The sequence below is a fragment of the Chlamydotis macqueenii genome, chromosome 2 (genome assembly GCF_036417535.1).
Source record: "Chlamydotis macqueenii isolate bChlMac1 chromosome 2, bChlMac1.mat, whole genome shotgun sequence".
Classification (NCBI taxonomy): domain Eukaryota; kingdom Metazoa; phylum Chordata; class Aves; order Otidiformes; family Otididae; genus Chlamydotis; species Chlamydotis macqueenii.
The window spans coordinates 75,253,300-75,273,321 of record NC_141557.1 but is presented as its reverse complement, the minus strand read 5'-3'; the positions used below and the strand labels follow the sequence as shown (position 1 = coordinate 75,273,321).

Sequence of the window (20,022 nt, the reverse complement as noted above, 5' to 3'; positions counted from 1 at the left end):
GGTATACACCCTTATCCTCACTAGGGAGGCTTAATGGGCCAACAGAAGTTACTATACTGATTTTTAGTGTTCTGGTAAGAGCTGAGAATCTGAAACTGAACTCTTTTGAGTGCTCTGCCATCTCAAATATTGCTGGGTTACATATAATCTTATTTCAATTGTAACTTCTGGGGAAGTTGTTGAGTATTGGCAGTGTCAATGCACTGCAGTGAAGATGTGATAAAACTTGTTCTCTTTATCTGAGACACCCGCTCATCTTGGATTTTTGCTTTGTTTTCTTTCAACACTCATTTTCAGGCCTCTGAATTTGCTTACTGTGGAACATGGCAAAGCGAGAGGCAAATTTGGGAATTCATAGATCTTAATTTGGCCTTTCAGTAAGGCAAGAGACTCCAGTATCTGCAACTTACTCATATCTGATGGACTTTTCCAGCAGATATTTATGATAAACCAGCAGTAACTGTAGAGGATTTGTTCTTTTCCAAACTATCTGGCACAAATAACAGCCAGATCATCTTTTCTTTTTATAGGCACAATAACAGTAATACTTACGTTCTTGCCCAGCTTTTTATTGTAGTTTTCGAAGTAGTTTAGAAAGGCACTTGGTGTCATCATTCCTTTGTCTTGATGAATAAAACAACATAGCTGATCCATTCTGCTTTTTAAATACCATAACAAAGGGGCAAATATTTAAAATCAACCTTTATCAGAACCTGGAGGTATGCTAGTTTAATTCAGCGCAACTGATTGTAGAGTGAGCATTGGTTGGTCAGCAGGAGCCTGCCACATAACTACACTCAATCTCCTTTTTTTTTTGTCTGCAAGATTGAATTCAGTTAGGCGACTGGAGGCCAATGAAATAGATTTTCTGCATCATGTGACCCAGCTGGATCTCAGAGACAACAAACTTGGGGAGCTGGATGCAACAGTTTTTAACAATGTTGAGGTGTTACACTGTGAACGGAACCAACTGGTAACCCTCAAAATCAGTGGCTATTTTCTCAAAGCACTGTATGCTTCTTCAAATGGTAAGTGCATTTTTCAGTGGTGGTGTCATCTGACTTCTGGTTTTCGTACATGGTTCTCTGTTGGATGCTTAAAGAGTGCAGTGCATGTAATCAGGAGGCTCTTGACATGGTCCTTGGAGAAAAGAGTTTCACACGTACAGTGTCATGCTACTGCCAATTCTGAGCTTAGAAGTGACTTTAAAGTAAAACTGGACTACTGATTTAAAATTTGGGCTGAAATTCCTCTCTGTGTCAGCAGGAAGGGCTCTTGAAGTTGTCAGTTCTTTGGATTATATTAATGTATTGCTTTACCAAGGCAAAAAGCAAATTTATTGCTTTTCCCCAGACCTGAGAAAGTTTGAACTTTTCTGAGACAAACTAAAATGATACATATTTTTGTTACTGCCTCTCACTGCTTACTCTGGCCAGAAAGCTACAAAATCTGTAATGAGTAACTTCACTTGTATTCAGTAATAAAAGTAAAGCAACGTTTTCCAGTTGAATAAGTCCTGTGTTATATGAATAGGATTTGTTTGATCTGTCTCTGGAAGGGGCTGTTACTTAAAATACTTAGTTTTCAGCACCACTTTTATTGTTTGGAGTAGTTTGGTATGGAATAAACAAATGCAAGCTCAAAGAGCTGTGAATTTGCCGAACCGTCTGCACTGCCTTTAAAAGGCTGTCATCCTAACGATATCCAAACCTGTGCCTTCCTTAAGTATTCATGCTATGATCTTTGTAGCTGAGAAAAGTTAACATAATCTGAGCACGTGCTGTGCAATGTGAGCTGAGAACCCAAGTCAACTCGTGTCTTGCAATCAACTGCCTATTTGGTGTTGCTGTTCCTCCTGGCAATCCTCTCTTGGCTCTCTCTGGGCACCTTGTCTCATCTTCCAAAGGAAGCATGATGCTTGTTACATTTTCACTTCAGCAGATTTTCTGTAGACTCAAATAAATGTCTGCTGGTTTTGTTTCAACCTTAATGCTAAGCATTAGCTACTTAAAAACCTTAAGATATGAAATATTATTGAAGCAATCAAAATATAACATTTCTAGCAGTAGTTGAGACACTATGAAAGGTCCGTAAGGCTGTCTGCAACCAGGGACTCCACAGGGATGCAAAGACTCATTTCATATGTTGAAAAATACTCTGGATCTTGCCATGATGTGGAGGAATCACATCATGGCAAGATGTATTCTGTAGCTTGCTGTTCCAGAGTGGGGAGTCTCCCTTCCATGCCTGTACCATTAGTGACCAGTGAAGTAAAAGAAGAGCAGGTTTGTGACTGGCACATCTGGGCAGAGAATGGCAGAGGTGAAGTTACAAGTCTGGGACAAAAATGGAGAAATTAGAATTTGCCGTGAAACTTTTAAAATCCTTCAGTTTCTCCTCTCTGATCAGTTATGCAGTGTTTGTCACAGCAAGTATAATGTAATACAGCAAATATATTCAGACATAATAAAGAAAAAACCTTGGTTCACAAAGGTCTATAGTCTCAGAAGTTTTTAAGGTTACTGACTTGTTCTGAAATTTCTGGATGTTAGCTGCTTAAAGTAACTCTTCTGGAACAGACATTTAGGTGCAAAACTTTATCACCACTTTTATTTTCCCCCTAGAACTTGTTCACCTTGATGTGTACCCAGTTCCTAATTGCCTGGCTTATATGGATATTTCTAGGTAAGAGTATGTTTTTGTTTAGTTTTGTTTTTCTTGGGTCTGTAAAATATGTATCAATGAGGCTTATGGAAAAATGGCATTCACTGATATTTTACTGGGAGGGAGTAGGGACAGGAATTGGACCTTGAGATATGAGAAGAGTGATTCTCAGAGTTAAGAGAATGGGCTTTTTTCTACTGGTCAGTTCTTCCCTGTTTCCTTTTTATAGATTTACTTTAAATTTTGCTGAAAGCAAAATGTGCCTTTATAGTTACAGGAAGAGAGTTTCTCTGAAGTAAAGAATTCCTATCTTACAGACATATAACATGATGATTCAAGCATGCACCAACATGAGACATGTACCGAAGTCCCCTTCTGAATATGTCTGTGTCACAAGTCCAGCGTAGGTAACAGTTTGATAGTTTACTCATCAGTTCGGCAGCTCCTGCAACTCATCCTTGTTCTTTGCAGCTCTGGCTGCTGCAGGGATGTCTGCAGTTGCCATTTGAATGCATCTGTAAATCTCACCTTAATGAGGGAGGTGAGAAAAGGAAAGAAATAGAAAAGGAGGTGTTTTAGTTTGTTTTACAATTTAAGGACTGAGTCAGGGAAACACTTAGACATTAAGCACATGTATGGTCTTCTTTAAGGAATTACTCATCTGTATGTTGAAGTGATAATCTCATTCATTAAAAAGCCTGCTTAAAGCACTCTTAAGCTGTTGAGGGTGATCATAATAATTACTGACTTAACCTGGAGGTGTGGCCATCAACTTTCAAAGTTTCATCAACCATGAGTTACTTGCATGGTGCACCTAAATGTAACACACAGATGTGACTAAATAAGGGTGATTTATTGAAGAGCATTCTTTGTAAAGCTATGTTCTCCATTTAGCTGTAAATGAAATTGAGGGCAGAATGCATGATTTTGATCACAAACCCCTTTTTATGTCTCATTTCAGTGATGGCATTATAAGTAAATGGGTAGAGTGTCTTTAGCTTCTTGGCTCGCTTGAAATTTGGGAAATCTGAGATTGAAAAGGAACCTATCTGAGGATAAGAGGGATTGGGTTGCTAGTGCATATTTTGGTTAAAGGCTATTGCATGAATAAATTATAGGATACAAGTACATGAATGAGCATGAACATTGATTTACGTTCATGCTGTGCAAGGGTCCTGTTTCTGAACTTCAAGTCTGCAAGTGCCTGGATATTATTTGATGCCCAGTTTTGCATCTGTGTATGCTAACTGAAGTAGTGGTTATGTGAAAGCACATGCACACAATCTGCTCTATGTATTTTGTACTGATAATTTTTGTCTTTAAGGTGGGATACATGGGTGTCCCACTGTGCCTAGCTGCATGTTTTCAGTGCGTTATTTGGAAAACTTACCTCAAAGAACTTACATTTTAGAAGGGCTAGTTTCTGTGAAGACAAATGCAAGAAAAGCAAAACACTTGACATTAAAGATACGCACACACACAAAAAAAATTTGCTCTATTCAGTGAGATAGCTGAAGAGTGGTGGAGTGGTTTCAGGATTGAATTTATGGGGAATCAAAGAGGTGTGTTTCAACTGTGTAGGATGTGAATATCTTCTGAAGAATATCTCCCAAATTTTCTTCTTCCTGGAGAGACTTCATCCTTGATACCCTGATACTGTTAATACTTCTTCCCCAGTAATTTGGAAGCAGCTTTTTTCCAGTTTCTTAGTGGCTGCACATCTAGGGAGATGGTAATGCTGTTAGCTTTCTTGCCCCCTCACTCAAGACCTTACTGCCCTGGTAGTACCCTTAGAGAAGGAGGGGTGATACAATCTCATAAGAAAAATACGATGTAGCAGATTCATTTCCTGGAGGCCTCTGTATCTCTTGAGGCTGAACTCTTAATAGCCTTTGCAACTTGATTATCATTTAGTTATACCTCTTTGTGTTCTTTATTCATAGAAATCATCTGGAAAACCTGCCTGAGTGGGTATGTGACAGCAGGAAACTGGAAGTGTTGGATGTTGGCCACAATCGGATACGTGAGCTGCCTGCCCGGTGAGTCTTGCAGACCAGTTGCACAATGTGAAACAGGATAAGCAATTCAGAAATAATTGCTGATTCAGTGTTTAGCTTGTTCCAGTGACTGTCAGGCTGCCTGTTTTATCTTTTGTTTGATTTTATTTTTACCTTGTGGGGTGTCATCATGCCTCCAGCTTCCACCCAGCCTTTCTTCTTTTATTTTCATGCAGAGAAACCAGTGCTTTTGAACTCCAAGTGGAAGTTTTGAAGCTGTTAATGTGACTGTTCAGGCAAGAAAGCCCTTCATTTTTGATATTGAATATTAAATATTTACAGCCATAACTTTGCATGACAGATCAGAGATACAGAACTTGTAACTCGGTCTCAGTTGTGCCTAGAGACTCCAGTTCACAGCCCTGTTTAAGTGAAAAAGAGTTGAGAAGAGAAGGTAAAGCCTCATCAAGCAAGCAAACTCCTGGAGGTAGAGCAATCACCATCACCACAAAGATGGTCTCTTTTCCAGAAGTCTAAAGTTAAAATTGATAAATATAAATGATAGAAAAGCAAGTGAACAGGAAGGAAAATAGGAATTGAGTTTAAATTAGAATGATTTTTATTAGGTTTTTTTACTAGAGAGACCTGTTCCAAGAGGTCAGGTACTGATACTGAAAATTTTTGAAGTTCCTGACTTAAGTGGAAGAGAGCTGTCATTCTTGCTTGCTCTGTATGCTTCAAAAGAAATGTTGTGAAAGAAGGAGAACATACTAGGCACAAAGGATGGAATTCCTGAGAGAGTTGGGGTTCTTCAGCCTGGAGAAGAGAAGGCTCTGGGGAGACCTTATAGTGGCCTTCCAGTACCTAAAGGGGGCTTATAAGAAAGACAGAGAGAAACTTTTCAGCAGGGCCTGTTGTGATAGGATGAAGGGTAATGGTTTTAAAATAGAAGGAGGTAGATTCAGACTTGATATAAGGAAAAAAAATGTTTACAATGAGGGTGGTGGAACACTGGAACAGGTTGCCCAGAGAGGTGGTGGATGCCCCATCTCTGGAAACATTCAAGGCCAGGTTGGACAGGGCTCTGAGCAACCTGATCTAGTTGGGGATGTCCCTGCTTCTTGCAGGGAGGTTGGACTAGATGACCTTTAAAGGTCCTTTCCAACTCAAACTATTTTTTGATTCTATGATTGTAGACAGCTAGTATATGATGAGCTAGTCGGTATTTTCCTTATGCATCACAAACAAAAAAGGATAGTTTTGTCTGGGTCAGGTGAATGTGCCATATGGTGTAAACTGGCAGTTTTAGTGTCAGAAATGGGAAGAGAATAGATTTCAGAAATGTGGGTGGAAAAGGATGTGAGGAAATTTACTTAGCAAACTAACAGGCTAACGTGCAGATTATTAATCCCTCTGTTTTTTCACACAAAGTGAAACTGTGCCTACTTAGAAGGTGCGGGGAGCAAAAGTTCATTTGCCTTTCATTTGCACTTCATAACAGCAAGGACTATCAAGGCATACCGGATATCTGTGGGAGATTAATGATCAGCTGAAATTAGGTACAGTCAACATCCCACTTGTCTCTCCTGCCATCTTATCATTAACCCCAGGAAACAGCTTATCTTTGAAAGCTCTTCTTTGTAGTATGTGTCTAGATAGCTTAGCTCCTAATAAGTCACCTCAGTTTTAAGGCCCAGTTCAAAACACAGGCTTTGAATGTCTGTTAATCTTTAGGGAAATTTGGATCTGGATTCAAATGCAAATGGCTCAGGCGTATAGATCTGCTGTTAAATATCAAATAAATACTAGTGCCCGGTAAGTGTGTTCATGTGCACTGCTGTGTGCTCTTCCTTCTACATAGAACAGCACTCTGAAAACCTGTGAAGTGGATGAGCAGGACTCTCCTAGTAGGAGGATGCTTGCAACTCTAACCACAAATGTTCAAGCTTTGACTGACCAGCAGTTTCCTGGAAGGCTGAAGGTTGCACCTAATCTAAACAAATTAGGTTGCTGATATGTGCGTTTGCCTCTTGAAACAAAAAAAACCAATCTTTGAAGACACAGAGTTGAAGCAGTTGAGATAGAGGACCATACACTAATGTTTGAGTCAGTCAAAGAAAATGAGTATAATGTACAGTGAGCTGTAATGCAGCCATTTCTGCTTTAGAGGTACTGAAAAATAACAAAAAGGGTACTTAATCTTAGCTACGCAGGACAAATTAATTGTCATAAAACTGATGTTGCCAAAGATTCCCCAAAGAAAATGGAAATGCTTCAATTAAGAGTTGCCAAGATGACCTTGCCTCCACCAGTGAACAGATGTCTGTATGTATTTTTGTTCTTTTTTTTTTTTTTTTTAAGATCTATCTGTATTCAACATTATGTTGTCTTGAACAGTTGCTTACTAAAGGAATTGGTTGAATGCTTTCACCAAACCATGTTTTCTCAGAAAATGCTGATGCTGAGCAACGTGTTTGTCCTTAGAACTTTTTGATCCCATGAAAACTGCCAGAGGGAGCTGGGCAAGTGGGAAAGCTGCCCGTAGGGAAGAGCGGCCCTAGTGTCCTCATTCCCCACTCAGCTTGAGAACTAGGTATCGCAGGCTCATCAGCAGGTTGCTTAGTTAACTGCTAGTGGTTCAAATTTCTCTTCAGGTAGCCTGGTTCCTTTGGTGCTTGTGTAACTTGGAAAAGAAGAAAAAACAAACTAAAAACTTCCAAAGGCTTACCTGGTTCTTCTGAATTATTTGTAAAATATATTTTCATGGAAAAGCTAATTGCTAAGGCTTTTTGCCATTATTTGAACTTCTTTTATTTTAAAATTACACTGCCCCCACTCATCCAAAAAAAAAAAACCCAAAATGATAAAATTTTTTGGAGATGTCAACCGATTCTGCTATTTATTGTAATGTTTGGTGTTGATGATATTGGTGAGTCTTGATTAGGGAAGGAAATAGAATAGAAAGGCAAATCTGTAACTGAGAGAGATTTTCAAGTGAAAGTGGAGTGAAACAAAAATGGTTAAATGACGAAAACATAATAGATATGCTTATCACTGTGTGGTAAGTCTTTTCACTCTGCGTTGAGCCTTCTGGAATGATACGGCTGGCTGTTGACTTGTATCCATGGTCATAACACAGACGATCCAGCCAACTGAGATAACTGTTAACACTGGCACACAGATAGAGAGTATGACTGTATCTGTCAAGGGGAAAATACTCAGCATACTTCGTTGATTATTTTGGCGCAGTAATCTGATGACCTGATGTATTGTAGGGAAAGGGCAGGGAGGCTCTTTATGTGTATTTGGGTCATTGTAACATAGGGAAGAAGATTTTTGCTTTAATGCTGAGTAATTTGAGAGTCTTTGATTGAAACAGGTCAGCATGATGCATAGGCTCGCCAGATTAAATAGTACGGTAGCAGGAATGTAAGACAGGTGGCAGATGAAGAATAATCTTTCTTCTTAATTTACTGAAAGTGGTTCCTGTTCAAAATCAAGAGTTGCTCCATTTTTGAGGTCTTTAGGTGCAGATTGAAATTCATTATGTTGTTTATACTGCATATTTTAGCTTTACTATTTGATCAAAGCAACTGTTTGTTCTTGTGTCTTCATGTTGCCCTTTTCTCCCCCTGCACTTCTCCCCCAGCCCCCCCAAAAAATGGATCAGGGGGATAGGAGTCCAGGTCATCTATTGCTTGTAAAAGCTCAAGAAAGTAAAGCCGATTAGATAAATTTCATTCACTGTAAAACTGGAAAGGAGGCTTTATGTTAGTCTGGTATTAACAGAAAAGGAAAATAGGGGGGTGGGGAATTGCGTTGGATTATGAGTCAGCACACAATGAATAAAGCACTATGAAACTTGTGGGGTGAGTGGTGATTTCACCCACACTTCTAATGTTCTTCAGTTATCTAGGGGGTTTCTGCAGTTTTCTGCAGCCATTGTTAGCAAATGCCTACTTCACTATCATGCTTCTGTATTGATGTTTTATACAGTGCAATAAGGTAACTCTTTCTCGCTACTTTCACTCCTGAATCATCCTTAAACCTCCTTCCCTGTCTCTGAACAACCCTTTCAAGAAGTTGGTGGAGAGTGGGAAGACATTCTTGGATCTGTGCGTAATTAATACCATGTCTGCTAATCAGTTGGCTGAATCACTTTCTTGTAATGAACTCTGATATCACACCTAAATTCTCAAAGCAACTCTTTGGTTTAGATTTTTCTCATTTTTGATGTTTTTTATTTCTCAAAGGTTGTTTTACAATAGTAGTCTGCGTAAGCTGCTGGCAGGACATAACATGTTAGGAAGGCTACCAGATCGGATCGAGCGAACACAAGTGGAGGTCCTGGACATACAACACAACCAGCTCCTTGAACTGCCGTCTAACCTGCTTTTGAAAGCAGACAGGTAAATATAAAGAAATTTCATCTCGATTTGCATGTGAGGGACCTTACTTGGTGTGTTACTTCCTAGCTGAAAGGGTAATCTGAGGTTCCCCTAATTTCAAAGTTGCCAAACCTTGTGTGGTAAGAACAGATGTCTGCCCAACTCACCAAAACACATTCTTTTTATTCTGGTTTTGTTGCCTTATATGGTTGCTGCTTTTTCCACACCAAGCTCCTGCTGAACACCTACTTCTTGAAATCTAGCTGTAAAGTGAAGCACATGCTATTTTCAGCTGCATACACTGAGATGGGTTAGTGGCAGTTTCTTTAAATACATATTTCTTAGGCTTGTTTGATGGAGTGTGAAAGCTTTTTTTTCCCTCCCCTTCAGTCAGAGGCTAGAATTTATTTATACCTGTCAAACAAAACAAAATCTGTGCATAAGGCTGTCAGAATAACTCAGCTATTCTCCTGTCCTTGCTTTGTGAATTTTTTATGCCTTTCAAATGTTTGTCACTAATTTAGCTGGTGTCACCACTTGATCTGCTTTCTGGTTTCATATTTTTATGCTGCTGTTTCTCTAGTCTGAGTCTTCATAATCTTTTTTTTCTTGGGTATGAACATATCCTGTAAAGTGATTGTGACTGAAATATGGCAAGTTGGTAGCATAGTCTGGGGACGGTGGATGGGCTGGCCCAACTTGCGTTCCTTGCACCTCTGCACTTCCACAAATACTAATGGCATTTTGGAGCGTTCAACCCATGCATAATTTAACAGACTGAGATTGTGTGCTGTGAGGTTTTATTTCTGATGCTAACTGTGACAAAAGGAACACATAGCTCCTGGGTTTCTTGAGCAGTGGAGAAGCAAGAGGAGAGATGATCTCACTCACAACTCCTCACCCAATTAAATATATTGATAAATCCCTGCTTGTATACTGTTCATTCTATCATGATCTTCTGGTTAAATTTCCTGGGATTCACAGCGTTGGGAGTTGGATAATTAGGTTTGCGGCTGAGATGATTTCTAAATAAACTCTTAGCTTGGTATACTCTTGAACAATAATGCTCTGAGGAATTTATCATTTAGGTTAAAAATTATCTTTCAAAAGGTGAACTTCACTAGGATGGGTTTTTGGTTCTGGGAACCAGTATATGATTCATTTCAACCCTGATTTGCTTTGAAGATTTTTTTGGAACAATTTTGCATACCTGTCCACATTCAAGCCTGTGTAGGGTGCCACCTTTGGAACAAATTGATTATCTGCAAAGTTTATTCTGATGTTTAATTTACTGTTTCAGTTGAGACTTTACATGAAAGTGCAGTTAAAGCATTGAAAGCAATGTTGCTACTGTAATAATTGCGATTATCTGGCACACTTCTGTTAAAAAGTGGTGAAATTCATAGCCTGTTCATGTGGCAAGGATGTTTTGCATGGACAGCTGCAATTGTCTTGTGGATGACTTTTCAAACTGTTGTACATTACAGATTGTATGAACTTCAGAAATGAAATCTCATAAAAAGCTTTTTTTTTTACAGGAAGTTGCAAAATTAGGTCAATAAAAAAATCCTAGTTACAGATCCCAAGTTGAAATTCCTATCTGTTAATTTGGAAAGGAAAGAAACCTTTAAGTAAGTTTCAGAAAGCTACTGGCATCTTTGAAAGCAGAGAGAAATGATTTTGTAAAATTTTTATTAAAAACAGGTTGTAGGCCTGGGTGTAGATTAGTGCAATTTTGGCAGTGAGAGAGAACCTGAATAAATTTTTTTGTACTGCAACTCATCTTTTTAAAGTGAGCTACAAAACTGTAGACAGCTTTTCATTATTTTTTTGTGATGCCAAAATGAATGAGTACAGGCTAAAGTCAGAATTGGGAGTAGATTTCCAGAAGTTGCTAAATGTGTGCTGAAAAGAGGTAGAATTGAAAAATATATTGAATAACAGTATTGATATTGAGACTTGGGAATTTTTTCTCTCTGCAGCTTTGATGTTCTGTGGCTTTCTACCAGTACAGGGCGCGTGTTTTCAAAGTCATCTGCTGTGGTACTGAGTATTAACAAAGTCACGTACTGTTGCAGGAGATGAACAGATCTTACCCATTCTGGCATCTCATCACCACTGCAACCTCCCTCGTTTGTGATGACAGTAGAAGCAGTTGGCTTGGGTGGGGTTTTCCCCCTTGTTCCCTGCTCCTTTACTGGTTTAGATTACTTGGCTTGCAAATGGCTTGTACTCACTACTGCTCCCGTGACTGCTGCAGACATGATAACTGTGGAGGAAAACAACAGTGCAGATTAGTTTTCAATGTCTGAGTTTTAAGTTTGGAATTTCCTACAGGAAACTTTTTTTTTTTTTTTTTTTTTTTTTTTTTTTTTCAGTTGTTTGCATCTGTCAGCAGCTAAGCATCAACAGAAATGGGTCCGGGCCAGGGAAAGGCATTTAGGGGGTTGGGTTGGTTTGTTTTAAAAAGGTAAAATGCTTCTCTTCTCCAAGCATTTTCTGGGAAGCACAGTCTGTACTGCCAGAGGTGCCAAGAGAACTGGATCTCCCAAGCGGTCTGCCATGGTCTCTACACAGCTTGTAATGTTGGACAAATCGCTTTACCTTACAGAACCTTTATCTCTCCATCAAATGACTTACCTTTTGCAGCCTTGAAAAGATTAGTTTTTTTTTTTTTTAAAGGTACTTGGGCCTGTGCAACTGACAGATGATATGTTGTCTGGATATGAAGTCTCATGCTGTGAATTCTAAATGCTTTCTCCTTCTGAATCCTGAATATTTGACAAAGTGGGTGTGAAGTGCCTTGGGCAAATTTCAGCACAAGCACTGGTGGGCTTTGACATCTAGAACTTCTGAGGAAGGGAGCAAAATTGATGTATTAGTGCATGAAGAGAGAATAACACTTTCTTAAAAAACAAAAACAAAAACCCAAACAACCCACAAACCAAAAATCTGAAAAACCTCTGTTCTCTTCATAGAAGAATCAACAAAGATTGCTTTTCTGTTTTAATCCTTCAAAAACCAATGAAGAATATAATTTAGGAGTGTTTTGCTGGTCTGTGTTTTAATTAATTTTCTATTTTAAACAGTTAGTTGAGGAGAAATTGAAGACTGGCCTATGAAACATTTATCTGACCATGACAGAACTTGGTTCTGTTGATTGCACTGAAAGTATGCACATCTTGATCATGTTAGCAAGGATTTCTTTTGTAGGGTGGGGATTTTCTTGGCAAGATGAGCGCCACAAAGGCAGCCAGATAATCTCTTCATTTCTCATTACCAGATGCTGCAAAAACAGAGAATTCATGCAAGTGCTACGGCTGATGGGGAAAACTCCCAAGCTGAGTCTTGAACCTTTTTTCATGCACCTGCATTCCTGTAGCCTTTCGTTTCTATCCTCTACTTCATCTGTTATGTTGCCTTTCCTGCTCTGTCTAATTCTCATACAGACTCTTTACTGCCTTCCTTGACCAGGAACAAGGAAGCCAACTACTGTTTAATAGCATGAAAACTATTGTACAAAATGCTCTTTGGATAAGACAAGCAAGCATTCAAGAGCTTTAGCTGAGTATGTGTGGTGTTTTTGTTTAGTGGTGGGGACTAAGGTGGCAGCTTCTGCAGTGAGCTGCTAGAAGTTTCCCCTTTGTTCAGTGGACTCAGCCAGGTCTAGGGCAGACCCACCACTGTCCAGGGCCGAGCCAATTGGTTACGGAATGTTCAGTGATAACGCCTCTGCAATGACGTATTTTTAAGAAGGGGACAAGTAAACTTTTAAAAAAGTGAAGAGGCATAAGCAAGGAGCAGAGGGAGGGAGGCACAAGCCTTGTGGACCTTGCAGCCGTCTCCCGCCGGGCGGCTCTCTAGGCTTGACTGGGCCCAGCCCAGAGAAGTGAAGAGAACATGAGGCATGTGCCTGAGCTGATTGTGAAGAATTTTTTGTGAGAGGAATGGCTGCAGATGCCAAGGTCAGTAAAGAAGGAAGGGGAGGAGTAAAGTTACTCCTGACAAGATTTTTCTCCAGCCCACGGAGGAGAAGAGATCCACCTGCAGCCTGCGGAGGACCTCACGTTGGGGCAGGTGGATGCCCGAAGGAGGCTGCGGCCCATGGAGGGCTCATGCTGGGGCAGCCGATTCCTGAGGGGACTGCACCCCATGGAAAAGGACCTGCACTGGAGCAGTTCATGAAGGTGCCCATGTGAGGGACCCCACACTGGAGCAGGGGAGGAATGTGAGGAGTTCTTCCCCTGACAATAAAGGAGCAGCAGAAAACAATCCATGATGAACTGACTGCAACCCCTATTGCCCTCCTGTGCCACTGAGGAGGGAGGAAGGAGGGTAGAGATAATTGAAATGAAGTTAAGCCTGGGAAGAGTGAGGGGTAGGGGGAAGTTGGTTTTGTTTTCTTCCTCGTTATCCTGTTTTGGTTTTATTAATAATAATAAATAAACAGTTTTCTCCCAATCAAGTCTGTTTTGCCCATAATGGTAACTTGAATGATCTCTCCCTGTCCTTATCTCAAGCCTCGAGCCTTTTTGTTATATTATCTCTCCCCTATTCCCTTGGAGAGTGGGGGGAGTGAGAGGCTGCGTAGCTTGGTCCAGAGCAGGGCTAAACTATGACAGTATGGCAGAAAAGTAGTGGCAGTGGTCGGGGGGGTCTAAAAATGGAGACAAAATGATGAAGGGCAAGGGTTTCCCTCTTGCCTAAGCTTCCTTTCCCAGTTAGTATGAATGTTTTCAGTACAAATCCTAAAAACAACCATTGGACTACTTAAAGCAGTTGTGTGGTGAAGATGTGTAGCTGTGATGTGCACAGCTTAAACCTTGGGCTTTGTTTTGTAGTGTCTGATCGTGGCCAGATGTGGTGGCTAAGCCAGCATCAGCTATTCAGAGCCTGTCTAGCCTCTTGTCTGCGTGATTCTTGTTTTCAGCTTTGTTCAGCTGTTCTTATCTAGTTTGATTTTCTGTTTGTTTTTATTTTATTTGAATTGATTTAATTTGTTTTGGGGTTTGGGCTTTGTTTTCTTTTTTTTTTTTTTTTTTTTCCTGGAGTTCTGGAAAGTGACCCAGTTAAACTTGCTCTTGTTTGATATTTGCCATTTCCACCCACTGTGGCTGCTTCTTTTTGATGCAAGTATTCAATCCTATTGTGGATGCAGGGGAAGTGAGGGAGGAAACAGAATCAAATGAATGCAGAGAGCTATTCAAGTATTTGATGCACATACTCTCATTGTAGAAATGCTTAGCTGCATTTGTTTCTTTGCTGGTATGTTAGGGTTTGCAACCAAATACATTAGAAACTGGGGAAATCCCAGTTAATGAAACAGTTAAAGACAGGTTAGAAAGTAAGAACTGAGGAGACAGGAGCAGTGAAGTGGGTTTTTCTGGCAGTCCATCAACAGGAAAGGGATTCACTTGAATGTTTCTGTCCTTTAATTTTTTTTTTTTTCTTTTTTTTTTAACAGAGGAGAAATACTCTCTTTTGCATGGGCTGGCAAAACTGCCTTGATTTCCGTGGCATGCCCCCCCCTCCCCTTTCTTTTTTGCCCCAGACACGCTTATCTTACGGAATTCTTCCTCACACACCTCCTACCACAATCATAAATTATTTTAGGATTAGACGATCAGAAATTGAGGGCATGTCTCTGCAGAAGGGATCAAAGAAGAAATTTTTTATTTTGATTGCTCTGTGCTGATGGAGATCTTGGGGCACAGGCCAAACTGGGTATCTTGATTTCCCTGCATATTCTCTTTTTGCAGCTGCAGTATTCTTTCCAACTCTTATCAGTACTTTCAAGCTAAGCACAGTGGTTTTTATTGTGCTGCTACTTTGCCATTGGATGCAGTTGCCTATGTTGCTCCTTTTAATGTTGAACATTCTTAAGCTTTTTGAAGGACTTAAATTTTTCAGTGGTCATGGTGTCTTACCAGAAAGCCAAGTTTACTAAGCTACCTCAGAAAATGGTGAGGAAATGGGAGATGCTGTATTCTCACAATTGTCTGTATTCATCCTTTGTGTGTGCTAGAGGTAGGCAGTGGTGTTAAAAAAAAAAAAAAAAATTGGAATCGTTTTCAGTAGGTTTTCTTCTGCTTTTGGAAGTTCAAAGTGAGATCAGAATCCTCTGGGTTTAAATAGGGAATGTACATGACTGCATATTAGGTCTGGTTTGTTGAATTAGTTCCATGTCCTTGATTCTAGCCTATTCTTTGGGACAGTCTTTTTTTTTTTTTTCTTTTTTTTTTCTTTTTTTTTTTTTTTCAATTTTGTCTCTTGCAAAAGTTAATTCCAGCAAGAGATTGTACTTTAATACCTCATAAAACCAAAGGTGACTTATTCTGGCTGGAGATCAATGTTTATATTATTACCCCAGAGGAGAATTTGCACCTTGTCGAAGCTGAAGAGTTCTAGCATCTCCCTGCCAGTGCCTTTGTTTCTTTCTTAATCTCCGACACTCTTTTAGTACTTGTTAATTCATGCTCTCCTCGCTATATTATACTCTGGTATGCGTGCAGGCTGCTGAATTCAGGTTCTTGTGGTAATGCTGTACTTTTTTCATGAGCTTGTGGTATAGTGTGTGGGTGGAATTGGAAAGGGAAACAATTAATTTTGGACTGAGCTTTAATACTTGACATTCTGCTTCCATCTGATAAGCAATATGAGTGGGATATCTTCAAGGAACATGAATCAGTTTAAGTCCATGCACAAGAGAGATGGGAACAGTTGGGCCCAAGTAAATTTTCCACTCTTCTGGAGGGCATTTGTAAGATATGCATTCTAAGGTAGCAGCTGCTGCATTGCACAAGGATGAAGAAATATGGGAGTGAGAATAACCTGGAGGAAGACTCCTGTGTTAAATCAGTGTGAGGGAAAACCTGATGGACAAGTACAGATTTTTGTAATTTTTTTTTTTATTTATTTGTTTGGGTTTTTTTAAGGTAAGATTATGGCACAGAATTGACAAAGCTTTGGCAGTAGCAATCTGCTGGTTCGTCCTGTTCTCTGCCCAAAGAATGATATTCCCCCCTCCCTTTAAAAAAAAAAACAAAAAACTATAGAATATCTTGAAAGAATTATCACTTCAGAATGTGTTTACCATTTTAATGTAAAGGCTTGTTAAAAGGAACATGTAAATAAGCAGCATACTCTTTTTTTTCCTACAAAGTTAATTTAATGCTAATGATGTGAGCTACAGAGATTAGCATGTGGCTATACTGAACTTGACTGTTGAGTGCTGCCCAGCTGTGAGTTTTTACATATGCGGTAGATGTTACTCTGCTACCACAGAGTTCCCAGTCTAGACTGTTGGCATGATTTTTCTAGCCACCTAAACCTTGTTTGCATCAGGGTGCTAAACTGTAGGTCAGGATGATGGGGGCTTATTTCTAGTGGTGTCAGGTGCCTCTCTGGAAGGTTCGGCAAAAGGGCGTGTGGGTATGAAGCAAGAGCAACAGCTCTCCTCTCTCCGTTCCCAGTTGGAAAATACATGCATCGAAAATTGTTTTTGGCAGCAATATGCAGGTTGCAGCCACTTTCAATACCAGTGAGGGAACAGCTTGAAATTTCTTGTATTCCACTAATGTTGAAAGTTTATTAAAAACAGAAGAGCTTTTGTTTTATTCTTTTTTCTTTTGAATTTAAATGGCTTCACCATAGTAGATACTATTAATTTCAGCTTTATCAGAGCAATGTACTTTTTCTTACTTAAAGCTTTCAGCTGTGCGTTAGGCTAGCTGTACTTGAGCATACTTATGTTCTTCTGAACTTCGTAACCATGGGATGCTCTCTAGGTTATCTCTTTGGCTCCATTTTGGTTATTAAAAGAAGGTACATGTGAAACAATCCAGGTTATTCTGCTGCAGCTTGCAAGAACATAAGTAAAATATAGATTCCTCTTCAGGGTAGCAGAACATGCCCTTTCTTGGGAGATGTTTTGCTGCCACCTCCTCATACCCATCATATTCCTGTGAAAGTTCACTTTTCCCAGCTGCCTTAAACCTTTTTATTAATTAAGCCTTTCCAGGCTGAGCTGAAGACAACCATTTTGTACTGTGAGTGGTACAAAAGATATTGTGGCTTTAATGTTAATCAAAGTGCCTTTTTTTTTTTGTGGAGAGAGACGACTATCATGCATATTAGATTGAAGCTGCCAAAGTAATAGTTGTATGTACTTTAGCAATAGGTGTGCTTGCTGGTGTTTAATTAAGTACAGGAGCTGTTGATGTGGTATGCTTCGGTTCAATAATCCAAATTTGAATGAGCTTAATATATTTTTAGTTTATAGCTAAAGGGTGAAATTGAGCAACATCTTCTTAGAATAAATAAATAATTTTAAAAAACTCTTTCAGCTACTTATTCCCTTCTCTGTATTAATCTTCCCTCTTCTCCCTCCCTTCTTCCCTCCTGTGGAGTTTTACCACCCTTGTGAATAATGAATGAGCCTGAGGATTAAACTGTGTTTCTCTGAAGTGGACTCCTCTGTCTGTGTAAAACGGCTAACCTAGTTTCAGTTCTGCGCAGTGCTGAGAGATTTTTTTGCTTCTAATGGAAGTAGTGTTTTTTTTAATCCTTTGGCATTCCACATGACTCCTCTGTAGCATGTTTGACCCTTATTTGCTGCTGAGCAAGTTTCAGCCAGCTGCAACTCTTGCAAATTCAGTTCATTCATTAATAGACCTTAAAGGTCAGCGTGGATTCCTGCATGCATGGGAGAAGCTATCAATATTTTATAACTTTCTCTTAAGATTGATGACAGGAGCTCTCGTACTTTTTGTATCCTGATCCGTGGTTTTATAGGCTTCAGCCAACTCATTTCTGAGTCTTCTTTCTTAAATGCAACTTTGCCCATTGCAGCTGCCTGTTCTTGTTGGTAGGAGCACTACAACCTGGTTTGAATGCAGTCACTATGGACTAGCAGGCACATGCTTACTTCTGTATCACAAGTTCTCTAAGGCAGCCTTCTCTGAAAAGGGGAGGAGGGAAGAGAGAGTTCGTATTTTGGTTGAAAACTCATGGTCATGCCAGAGTTCGTTACTAAAGGATAAATAGCTTTTTTTTTTTTTTTTTTTTTTTTGGAATTGCTTTGTGTGACTACAATGTGTATTCTTCCAGTGCTACTGTGATGACCAAGGTCCCCTAAAAAAACATAAATCTTCTGCCCGCAGAACTTGACTGGCAGGAGTGGGCAGTGCCTATACCTTAGCAACTCTTGTTCCCATCCTGCAAAAAGTCCTTTGAGGGAGAAAGAATAACTTCATTTCTGTACTTCTTCAGTCCTTGCTGCTTGTGGTGGGACTACAGAAAATATTGACAAGTAGCTTCTACTTCTTTGCAGTGTAGAGGAAGGGCACTCAGGAGCAAAATAGAGATCTCGTTGTCTTGCTGCATACACCAGCAAGCAAGTATGTAACTAAAGATGTTAGCACAATCTCTCTTTAAAATCTAAAAGGCAAATTACTGCTTGGTCTCGGGGTTCTTTTTGTGATTGGAGTATCTTTAGTTATCCAAATATTCAAAGAGAACTTTTTCATATTTTGTAGTTGCTTTCAGGGCTGCAGGTTTAAACAAAATACTGTCTGCACCCTAGCCAGTATTTAAAATACTGAAGAATTGGCTGACTTTTTTTACCAGTGACTTTTTAGTCACTTAAAGGGCAGCTATACTCTCATGGTTTGTTGATGATAAATTCAGAATTCATTTATGTGGAATGAATATGGAAATGATGTGGTTTATTATTGCTCTTACCTGTAGGTACATCTGTAGTACTATTGGAGGTACCAAGGTCTTGATAAGAGGATAGAGACATTTTTACATACTCATTTTGCTGATGTTTCGTCCATACAAATGTGTTAATCTTAAAACGTGATCAGAAGTTTTGTTCATATAATGTTAGACTTCTGATCTTCTATCTGTTATTTTGAACTTGTTGCTTTTGAACTTTGCTTTAAAACTATCTTAACTCTTAGAAACAGAGATTTTATTTACACTTCTAGACAAAACCTGCAGGATGTTTTACTGAAGTCCCTTATGCAACTTCTCTTTGCAGCCTGAGATTTCTTAATGCCTCTGCCAACAAACTGGAAATGCTTCCTCCAGCCACTCTTTCTGAAGAAACCCATAGCATCTTGCAGGAGTTGTATTTGACCAATAACAACCTCACAGATAAATGCGTACCCTTGTTAACAGGCCATCCACACCTGAAAATCTTGCACATGGCTTACAATCGCCTACAGAGCTTTCCTGCAAGGTAAGTAACTGGTTTCAGTGCCTCTGGCCCACCAGTGGGTGGACATCATGAAACATTTTCACAGCAAGAACTAGAATGCACAGAAATGTGATGGCACAGGCTGTGTTTTGAATGTAGTGATACTGCAGTGGATGGATTCACTTGCTATGCCCTCTTGCACCTTGCTACCCTCTCTTGTATTACACAAACAAGCAAGTGTATTAATTGGTGTATTTGGATTGCACTTGAAGCTCTTCTCAACTGGACTAATTCCTTGGAGTCAAGCTTTTGGAGGTCAAGCAGGGAGGTCGTCTGTTTTCCCTGGATTGGTCACTTTGCTTACAACTGGTGGGCTTCTCCTTACGAGAGATTTGTGAGCACAGCAATCTGGAAATGTCTTCTGGAAGTGGACTAAACTCCACTAGGGAAAAATCCTCTCACTCCAGAAGGAGATTCTGCCTCAGCAGCAATTTCTGTACTTTCATTTCACTCTGTTTCAATTGGAAATCTTTCAAGTGTAAGATGTGCTGTAAAGCTGATGAAGTACAACCTTGGAAAAGAGATGCCAATAAATAAAGGAAGAGACATCTCTGTCCTTGTGTGATGTTCTGAGCAGCTGGACTTCAATGGCAAGGTGGGGGGAAGCAGAGGAATTAGGGGGAAGGACTGATTGGGATGCTAGAAGGTGCACAGGAAAATTTGGGATGAAGTTGTTACCGAAATCCGGAATAAAACTCCTTAACAGCAATGA

The 20,022-nt window shown here is 39.7% G+C and overlaps 1 protein-coding gene across 1 annotated transcript in view; it reads left to right on the top strand.

Moving 5' to 3' along the window:
• The window catches only part of PHLPP1 (PH domain and leucine rich repeat protein phosphatase 1), a 155,131-nt gene that overhangs the window by 112,767 nt on the left and 22,342 nt on the right, over positions 1–20,022 (top strand). The window contains exons 7-11 of the mRNA XM_086740321.1: positions 826–1,028; positions 2,625–2,685; positions 4,608–4,703; positions 8,915–9,070; positions 19,092–19,292. Of these exons, the coding sequence (XP_086596447.1) occupies positions 826–1,028; positions 2,625–2,685; positions 4,608–4,703; positions 8,915–9,070; positions 19,092–19,292 (717 nt within the window). The remainder of the gene's footprint in view (positions 1–825; positions 1,029–2,624; positions 2,686–4,607; positions 4,704–8,914; positions 9,071–19,091; positions 19,293–20,022) is intronic.